Consider the following 10,754-nt stretch of genomic DNA (forward strand, 5'->3'; position numbering starts at 1 on the left):
ATACATAGTTTTATGGGACAATAAGACAGCAGGTGATCTACCTTTGATAAATAGACAGACCATCGATGAACAATGCACGAATGCACGTTGTGCATGCATGGTTGATCAACACTCAAGATCCATGTGTTCGACAATAAGTATGTCGAGACAAGTAATTGGAAGTTTTACCATGGACGCATGTATATATACTACTATATTAAAGCTACTAAGCTAGGAGTTTTCACGTGCGTTTGACATTGTGAATAACAACTCACCTTGGCTTGACACGTGTATCCCAATCTTTACTTTGATTCGCTCCAGGTTATTCACTGGTTTTTATGTTTTGAGTCGTTTTGTTTTTTATCGCTTGATAGATATTTCACTCTTTTTTTATGATTTTTTTATTTTTATTTTTTATTTATCTTTTGCAAGTTTATTTTCCTTCTCGAACAAATATTCAGAAATTCATAGAATGATCGCACTTTAGAATTTTTGTTTACTTTTCAAAAAATGTTTGTGTTTTAAATTTGGTTCGGAAAACCCAGAACAATATTCAAATATTGTTACCTTCATTTCAAAATTGTTTAAAAATACAAAAAAATTAGAATTTCATTTTTTTAAATGTTTTCATTTTTAACATAAGGGTTTCCACTCATTTCCTCCTCCCACCGTCCCATGTTTCCCTCCTCATTTTTAACTTAATGATTTAAGAATTATAGTCTATATGAAAAGACGAACGTTATATAAATCATTGCAACCAACTCGACGTCATCAAACCCATTGTCATTCCTTCTTCCGTGTTAAAATAAGAAACAACATACATGAAAGCACGGGTTAAGCCATTGGCGCGGCGTGCCGCTGCGCCTTCCACCTGCTAGTACGCATTATATGGCGATGCAAAGTTCAATGGCGAGGGGCTTGCCGGGCTTAGGTTGTCCATACTGATCTTGCATGAATTTTCTTTTGTGTTGCGATCCCCTTCCTTCAACTAGTTTATCCGGGACTGCTGCATCCACATCAGCTCCTCTCTATACAACAATTCATTCATTATCCGTTAGATACTGTGTACGCCACGTAGGGAGGACATACATGTCAGATTTTGAACTTTATTTTATATTTAGTCCCAACACTTCAACTCTAGCCATCCCATAATGATTACGTAAACTACATGTTCGGTGTACCAAAGCTCGTAAAGAAGGTAGTGTCCCGCAAGAAAATGGAAGCTCGTAAGAAGGTGATGGCATGATTCCGTGCCCAAGTGGCTGAAGTTAACTTAAATTAAAAGAAGAAGAGCACATGCGTCCGACCTGTGCATCGGCCATCGGGGCATGCAGGCTCAACTTGCACCGCGGGAGACTCAGAGGGTGCTTTAATATGTTTTAGTCTCATGACTAAAAGTAGTGGGACTAAAACTTATTAGCCCCATCCATGATTGGATTCAAATACTAAAAAGATTAAGATCAAGTTAATAAGCATTTATTATCCTTCAAATCCTCCAATCTAGACTCGCCTGTGTTAAAGGAGAGGAGTTAAATGAGAAGTGAGAGGACTAATCCAATTTTAATAGGGATACCCCTGACTAAAAAAATTTAGTCTTAAGACTAGTTTTAACCCCTTTTTAATCGGGGATGCTTGAAACTTTAGCCTCTTAAAACGGCTAAATTTAATCAGACTAAAATAAGTCTTTTGGATACAAACACCCACTTAACTTGCACCGCGGGAGACTCAACTTGCACTAGAGCCAATCCTATGCAAGCTTGACTCAACTTGCACTAGAGCCAATCCTGTCCAAGCTTGATACAGTATGATATGATATGATATGGTACGGTATGGTGTGGGTCCATTATACAGTATGAACGAACGTAGCAGCGGTCTAGTCTCCGGTGGTATAGAGTTTGTTAAATGAACACAAGCGGCATGGCGTACAACAAATATAATATACAGATAGGAGTAACCACTCAAAAAAAATATAAACAGGAGTAGAACTACGCGTAGTATGAATGCATGCTTGATTGGTGATTGCTTCCAAGGCAGACCAGCTAAAATACCTCACGTCCATCACATACAGCATTCACTTCACGCACGATGGCTACATTCGTTAGTCTTCTGTTTCTTCTTCCGCTGCTGCGGTCCTGTGCAGCATCGGCAGGAGTAGGACACACGCTGGGGTCCGGGTCATCCCTGTCCGTGGAGGACCACGACCGGCCCTTCCTGGTGTCGCCGGACGCCACCTTCTCCTGCGGCTTCCTCCCAGCCGGCGACGTCGGCAACGCCTTCTACTTCTCCGTCTGGTTCACCGCGGCAAAGGACAGGACCGCCGTCTGGACGGCCAACCCCGGCGCCCCCGTGAACGGCCGGGTTTCTCGCATGTCCTTTCGCGCCGACGGCAGGCTGGCCCTCGCCGATGCAAACGGGACGACCGTGTGGGACAGCAAGAACGCCGGCAACAAGCACTTCACCGTCTCCCTCCTCGACACCGGCAATCTTGTTATCGCGGACCCGTCCTCCGGCCGTGCCGTTTGGGAGAGCTTCGGCTGGCCGACGGACACCCTGCTCCCGTCGCAGCCGCTGACCAAGGACACGAAGCTCGTCGCCGGCTACTACTCCCTCTACTACGACAACGACAACGTGCTCCGGCTCTTGTATGACGGTCCGGAGATCGCCAGCATCTACTGGCCGGACCGGGACATAGGCGTGTTCAACAGCGGCCGGACCAACTACAACAGCTCACGCACCGGCGTCCTCGACGACAACGGCGTGTTCCTCTCCAGCGACAACCTGCGAGTCGAGGCCTCCGACATGGGCGCCGCCGGCGTCAAGAGGCGGCTAACCATCGAGCAGGACGGGAACGTGAGGATGTACAGCCTGGACGCGGCCGGAGGATGGACGGTCACGTGGGCTGCGGTGAAGCAGCCTTGCTCCGTCCACGGGCTGTGCGGCAAGAACACCGTCTGCGATTACCAGCCGTTCCTCCGATGCTCCTGCGCGCCGGGGTACGAGATGGTGGACCGCCGGGACTGGAGAAAGGGATGCAAGCCCACCTTCAGCCTCTCCACCACCAACTGCAGCACGTCGGAAAAGCAGTTCACGTTCGTCAAGGTGGCGTCCACTGACTTCTACGGCTACGACATCGGGTACAACAAGTCCGTCTCCTTCGAATACTGCAAGAGCCTCTGCTTGAGCATGTGCTCCTGCGCCGCCTTCGCCTACAAGAGGAATGGCTATGGCGAATGCTACTTGAAAAGGGCCATGTTCAACGGTTACACGTCCCCAACGGCCCCTGGAAACGTATATCTCAAGGTGTCTAGCGACCTCAACACGTCGGCACCGCCGCCGTCCATGGTCCTCGACTGCAATCATAATGGCTCCGGTGCGGCCGTCGTCCAGCCAACATACGCCAACATGTACGGGGCACTAAGCAGCGGCCCAAACTTCTCCTACCTTTTCTGGTTCGCCGGCGTGCTGGGATTTCTCGAGCTCCTCTTCATCGCGACCACGTGGTGGTTCCTGTCAGGCCAGGAGAGCATACCCAGCTCGCTGGAGGCAGGCTACCGGCTGGTCATGGGCACCCAGTTCAGGAGGTTCACGTATCAAGAGCTGAAGAAGGTGACTGGGAACTTCAACGAGGAGCTCGGCCGCGGCGGCTCCGGCGTGGTGTACCGCGGCGTGCTCGACAAGACCACCGTGGTGGCGGTGAAGGAGCTGACAAACGTGGTGCAGGGCGACGAGGAATTCTGGGCGGAGATGACGGTGTTCGGGAGGATCAACCACATCAATCTGGTGAGGATCTGGGGGTTCTGCTCCGAGGGCAAGCACAAGCTGTTGGTGTACGAGTACGTGGAGAACCTGTCGCTGGACAGGCACCTGTTCGACGCGGACAACGGCAAGGCGCTGGCATGGAGAGAGCGGTTCAAGATCGCGTTGGGCACGGCCAGGGGGCTCGCCTACCTCCACCACGAGTGCCTCGAGTGGGTCATCCACTGCGACGTCAAGCCGGAGAACATCCTGCTCACCCGAGACCTTGACCCAAAGATCGCCGACTTCGGGCTGTCCAAGCTGTCCGGGAGGAAAGCCGTCGGCGACGGCGTGCAGCTCTCCCATATGAGGGGGACGACGGGGTACATGGCGCCCGAGTGGGTGCTGGGCCTGCCGATCGACGCCAAGGTCGACGTGTACAGCTACGGCGTCGTGCTTCTGGAGATCCTGATGGGAAGCAGGATCACCGAACAGAGGACCGCGGACCGCCGGGAGCGGCTGCAGATGAGCCAGATCGCGCAGGCGCTGAAGCAGGTGGTGGCGAATGGCGATGTGGTGCCATTGGTGGATAGCAGGCTGAATGGGCAGTTCAACCCTCGACAGGCCATGGAAATGTTGAAGATCTCCTTGTCGTGCATGGAGGAGAGGAGCAACAGGCCGGCCATGGATGACATCTTCAAGGCTCTTATAGCGTGCGATGACGAGGACGAACACCCTGCCTACTTGTTGTGACTTGGATTCCTTGCCATATTGATTCGTTTATTTGAGTGCTGAACATAAGAAAGCATGGTAAATGATATACATACACTGAATTGAACATGCGTGGTGTGAAAAGGAAAGATTGCAGTTTTTTTGAACGAGAGGAAAGATTGCAGTTAGCCGTGCACTACTTGACTACAATTGATGTATCGTTTGCACCTACCCTACTTGCTTTCTGTAGTAGCTGGATTATTTTTCGCGAAGCAGAGACCAAGGGTATGTGAGTGGTACTGTATTTGACAGACTAGGACGCGATTGTTCTTGACGAGTCTCGCTTGGCACGCGGTAGCACGGAGCGGACTCGATGGGGACGTGCCAATCATCGGCGACTGGGATGGTGAGTACTATGTCAAAATTCTACACGCCTCGACGACTACTTGGAATGGTGCAGGCCTGCAAAGTGCTTTAACGCAGAGGAAGAGCAGGCCTTCCTTGTACACGCCTTGGCTCTTTCGTGACGGGAACCGCAATGTTGGACTTGTTTTCTTTCTGTTATTTTGAGAGAGACGCGCGCAATGTTGGACTTGTATATCCTTGATGATGATGATGTGACATGTATATCCTCTTCTCAATGAAATTCCTTCTCCTCAAAGCATCCACATTCGGACCTTGCAAATCCGGTCCTCAAACGTCGATGGACGCGCGCGGACACTGATCGATCACGTCTTAAATTTTTCTCTTTACATCCAACTCTTTCGTATTTCATCCCTTACTTTCATACCCATGCATGCAACATCATCGTCGGAGATGGTCTGAGCCGCCCGTGCCGCTTGCATCTGCTGCCGATGAAGTCGTATGGCCTCCACAGCTGCCTTCGAGCGGTTGGAGTTCAAGATGGCCATCTTCTCGGGCCACAGATCCACGACCGTCGGCGCCTCCTCCTCCCCCACCTCCAGCGAAGGCGCCTCCTCCCCCGGCTCCTGCTGATCCTCCCCCACAGCTAGCGGCGACGCCTCCTCCGCTGGATCACTGCTCCTCCTCCTCTTCCACCCTCAACTTCTCCTCCTCTTCATCCTCCACCTCCTGGAAATCCTCCTTCGGATCCAGAGGTGGCCCTGCCCCCCTTCAGATCCAGACCTGCTCAAGGAGCTAGAGACGGTGTTGGATTGTGTAGTGTCGGCGGTGTGGGGCATGGCTGATGGGGCGGGTGGCGCGACAGAAGGGAGGAGGTGGATGTGCTAAGACTGGGGGACATTGGTCGGCTTAAATAGCCGGCAACGGATAAGGGTGGGGAACCGGAGGGGCGCCACGCGACGTTCACACCGCGCCGATGGTCGAGGCGTTCGTCGGACCGTCGAGTTTCCTAACGAGTCCGCATGGGGCCAAGCCGTCAGGCCGACGAGGCGGGCGAGCCCGGGCTCCCCCATGTCCGCCCCATATTTGGGCAGGAAATGGGGGGATGCACGTGAGCCCGGGCGTTTGAGGCCGACTTGAGAGGCACGTCTGGTCGCTTTATCGTGACTGGACAATGACCGGGTGCCCTGCTCCTGGAGTTTGAGGGGTCCGGGTGTAGATACTCTCATCGCGTCATACTTTTTCGGCTTATAACTCTAGAGCCGAGTTGGCACCATCACCGATAGAAGAGTCTCGAACGATCATCAAGAAGAAGTTCACAGAAAGTTCTGTCCAATTCTAGAAACTTTTAGTTATGCACAACAATAACACCAAGGTAGTTTTGCAGCAAACAACATCAGTCCGGGTTAGCTTCATTTTAATCATGCAAATTAGAATCCAAAACAAGAGCAAAAGTGTTTGGAAAAGTAGATATGTTTGAGACGTATCACCTATTCCCTTAACCACCTTACAACTTGGATTTACCAACTCCCCTCTCATGGCGCTAGGCTAACCCTCATCTCCTCGGTGACACTCTCTCCGTCTATTTCATGTCGGTTCCATATCCCAAAAATAATCTTAAAAGAGTTTAACACAATCCGTAGGTTCTTTTTAGGACTATAGAGTAAACATGCTCGAGGCTAAGTGCCTTATTGCTTCAAGATCTGTTTGCAAAACCCTAAAATTTGGTGGACTAGTGATACATCTCCGTCGTATCTACTTTTCTGAACTCTTTTGTCTTTGTTTTGGACTCTAATTTGCATTATTTGAATGGAACTAACTCGAACTGGCCTGTTTTCAGTAGAATTGTCATGGTGTTGTTTTTGTGCAGAAATAAAAGTTCTCGGAATGTCCTGAAAATTTTACGGAGAATTTTTCTGGAATAAAAGAAAAATATCTGCGCAAAGATCCACCAGATGGGGCGTGCCAGTGGGCCACAAGCCCCTGGGACGCGGCCACCCCCCTAGGCCGCGTCGTGAGAGCTTGTGGGGCCCACGTGGCACCACCGTCTCCAAACTCAGCTCTATATCTTCCGTCTCGCCCGGAAAAAAAATCAGAGAGAAGGTTTGTTAGAGCATATATCTTCATATGTGGTTTTGGTAATTGATGACAATTCCTATGGACTAATGGTTGCCTTAAGTTATATTTATAGGATTTGTCCATAGGCACTTCTTGAATTCCATCTGTTGGGTTCAAGGAGTTTATATGATGACCAAGATGGTATTCAAGGTATTATCCAAAGAATGGTCATAGAGACACAAGGTTGATCAAGATCTTAGACAAAGAGTAAATCAAGATGATCAACACACAAAGCGTACAAGATGTACCGAGAGGGATCAAGTGATCCCATGGTATGGTAAGCATTGTCCATTACGTGTTTGTGTACTAACCCATGGTCTTCGTGAGAGTTCTATGTGGGGGTTAGGTGTGTTTCCTTGGGCTTGCGTCAAAAGGAAGATCTCATACAACCCATGAAGGATGATGTCAAGTGGTGATCGTCATCAAGATTACGGTGTGCAAGTTCAAGTGGATCAACACGAATATATCATGCTTGAAGCTTGCGGTCCATTGTGGTGGCAATGGACTTGTGAAGATATGCTGAAGAGTGGCTCACCCATGGTGAGTATGGGGGAGCAATCAACTAGTCTTCATCAAGCCAACGCAATCAAGAAAGGTGGTCTGATCGTGCAATCTTTGGCGTTAGCTAGACGGATGCTTATAACAACAAACCTTCTCCTGCAACGGCACCAGAAGAATGCTGATAGCTCTCCCCAATAAGGAAACTAGAAGAATGTTGTTGACGGCCCACCAGCGCGTGGGTTCGCAACAGTTTTCGAGGGTAGAGTATTCGACCCAATTTGTTGATAAGTCCGTCGGGAGGTGAGATTATACTCTCAAGTATTAGCAGCTGAATTTTTCGGATTCAACCACACCTGAAAGATTAGTATTTGCAAGCACAGTAGTAACATCAAAGTAATATGATAACAACGGTGTCAGAAACGATCTGTTGACGGCAGACTATTCCTAACGATTGTATCAATGGCGCCTTCGTTGCCGCATCGACGGAAGTTGTCAATTCCCGTCAACGGTAGGTGAACCAACAGTGTAGCAGGTAGCAGCAGTGTAACGAGCAATAGAAGTGGCAAGGAACAACAGTAGTGATAGCAGTAGCAAGTAGCAACAGTAGCAAGCGACACTAGTAGCAACAGTAGTAGCAGCAGCAGAGCAAGACAAGTAATAGTAGTAGCAACATTAGTAGCAGCAGGAGAGCAAGATAAGTAACAACAGTAGCAATAGTAGGACAAACTCGTAGGCAATGGGTCGATGATTTGTTTGGATGATATTCATCATGCAACAACTATAACACGGAGAGATATGTGGCTAGCTCCCGTTTGTCAATGTGATGTAGCGTGTCGTCATACGTGCTTAGGGAAAAGAATTTGCATGACATCTATTGTCCATCCCTCCCGTGGCAGCGGGGTCCAAAAGGAAACTACGGGATATTAAGGTTCTTCTTTTAATAAAGAACCGGACCAGCGCATTAGCATTTGGTGATCACATGAACTCCTCAAACTATGGTTATCACTGGGAGTGGTTCCGGTTATTGTCACTCCGGGGTTGCCGGATCATAACACATAGTAGGTAACTACAACTTGCAAAATCGGATCTAAAACACACATATATTGGTGACAACATAATAATTTCAGATCTGAAATCATGGCACTCGGGCCCTAGTGACAAGCATTAAGCATGACAAAGTAGTAGCAACATCAATTTCAGAACATAGTGGATACTAGGGATCAATCCCCATTAAAACTAACTCGATTACATGATAGATCTCATCCTACTCATCACCGCCCAGCGAGCCTACGAATAGATTACTCACGAACGACGAAGAGCTTCATGGAATTGGAGAGGTAAGAAGGTTGATGATGACGATGGCGACGATTTCCCCTCTCCGGAGCCCAAGACGGACTCCAGATCTGCCCTCCAGATGAAGAAGAAGTGGTGGCGGCGCCTCCGTATCGAAAACGCGACAAAAACTTTTCTTGTTTATTTTTTCTGGGACGAAAGACAACTTATAGAGCTGGAGTTGGGGGCGGCAGGTGCCTGTGGGCCCCACAAGCCTGCCCACTGCCACCGGGGGTGGTGGCGGAGCAGGGGCTTGTGGCCCACTGGCCCACCCCCCGAGGTGGAACTTGGCGCAGATATTTTTGATATTTTCCAAAACTGCTCCCCGTAATTTTTCAGTACGTTTGGAGAACTTCGATTTCTGCACAAAAATAACACCAAGGCAATTCTGCTGAAAACAACGTCAGTCCAGGTTAGTTCTATTCAAATCATGCAAATTATAGTTCAAAACAAGGGCAAAAGAGTTTGGAAAAGTAGATACGTTGGAGACGTATCATGGTCCATCTTGAGGAAGCCAAGATCATCATCATCTAGCTCAAGAGGTCGAGGTGCAAGGTATAGGTTTGCCCTTGATAGGTTTTCTGTTTTATGATAGAATGTTGTACTGTCATGGGGCTCTTAAGTGAGTAGCTTGATCGTATCGTTCGTTGAGAGCTCAAACCATTTGCGTCCTTGCATCATACTTCTTGGTTCTTATTTGATGTTTCTCTTTATGAGTTTCAGAGCTTATGGTCAGCTTCATGACAAGCTCGAGTTCATCGAAAACGGAGTCCATATGCATCTACTATGATGTTTTCGATGTCGGATTTTTGCCGGTTCTTCATTCATAGAGGTCTCACATCTCTATATCATTGGCATTTTCATTCATAGAGGTCTCACATCTCTATATCGATGTCGGATAGCTCTTGTCGTCATGAATCCAACAAGCTTGGGTTTGCTCGATTCGGAGCTCGTATGCGAAAGTTATGGCTGTTTCACTAGCGAGCGGTAGTACCGCTGGACCTAGCGGTAGTACCGCTGGCCCTAATGGTAGTACTGCTAGAGTTGGCGGTAGTACCACCCTTGGTCAGCGTTAGTACCGCTCCAGGACTTTAGTACCGTCATCTTTGCGGTTGTACTGCGTCGGACTTTTTGCGAAGACTTTCTTGGCGGTGGTTGGCCCGGTAGTATCTTTGCGCTACCATGGGCTCAGCGGTAGTACCACTAGAGGGTCAGAGGTAGTACCGCTGGAGGATCAGCGGTAGTACCGCTGTAGCCAACGGTAGTACCGCTGCGGTAGTACCGCTGGAGGGTCAGCGGTAGTACCGCTCGAGCCAGCGGTAGTACCGTTGGGCTCGGGCTGTAAGTGGGGGTAACGGTCTGATTTCTTCCCCCACTATATAAAGGGGGTCTTCTTCCCCTTGGTCTGATCCATCCGTTCAGCTCGTGTTCTTGCCCCATTGTTGATCTTCTTAGAGCTTGCTAACTCTCAATCCTTCCAATGATTCTTGCTTGTTCTCGAGGGAAAAGAGAGAGGAGATCTAGATCCACATCTCCACCAATCACTTTCTCCTCTATGTGAGGGGAACCCCTTGAATCTAGATCTTGGAGTTCTTTGTGAGCTCCTTGTTCTTCCTCTCATATTTCTCCATAGCTTTTGTTGTTGTGGAGGGATTTGAGTGTGAGGGACTTGACCACTTCGTGTGTTCTTGCCATTGCATTAGTTGCATCGGTTTGAGTTCTCCATGGTGATACGTGGAAGTGAAGTTTGAGAAGCGTATTACCTTTTGGTACTTAGTACCCTAGAGTTTGTTCCTTGTGGATGCTTTGGCGTCCTAGAAGCTTGGTGGTGTCTTGGAGCTCAATTATTGTGGTGTAAAACTCTGGGCAAGCGTCGGGGTCTCCAATTAGGTTGTGGAGATTGCTCCGAGCAATTTGTACGGGTATCGGTAACCGCCCCAAGGGTTGCCACGTGTACGGGTTCGGTGACCGCCCCAAGGGTTGCCATTTGTACGGGTTCGGTGACCGCCCTCAAG

General features: G+C 49.1%; 1 protein-coding gene across 1 annotated transcript; it reads left to right on the plus strand.

Moving 5' to 3' along the window:
- Positions 1–1,986: 1,986 nt before the first annotated feature.
- Positions 1,987–4,602, plus strand: LOC123417517 (putative receptor protein kinase ZmPK1). Its single transcript, XM_045106905.1, has one exon. It carries the CDS (start codon positions 2,065–2,067, stop codon positions 4,465–4,467), a length of 2,403 nt encoding a protein of 800 aa, XP_044962840.1. The 5' UTR covers positions 1,987–2,064; the 3' UTR covers positions 4,468–4,602.
- The last annotated feature ends 6,152 nt before the right edge of the window (positions 4,603–10,754 follow it).

The sequence above is a fragment of the Hordeum vulgare genome, chromosome 1H, assembly GCF_904849725.1.
Source record: "Hordeum vulgare subsp. vulgare chromosome 1H, MorexV3_pseudomolecules_assembly, whole genome shotgun sequence".
NCBI lineage: Eukaryota > Viridiplantae > Streptophyta > Magnoliopsida > Poales > Poaceae > Hordeum > Hordeum vulgare.

Bases quoted from the DNA above. Each gene is read 5' to 3' on its own strand.
- LOC123417517 (XM_045106905.1), top strand. From the start codon at position 2,065: ATGGCTACATTCGTTAGTCTTCTGTTTCTTCTTCCGCTGCTGCGGTCC.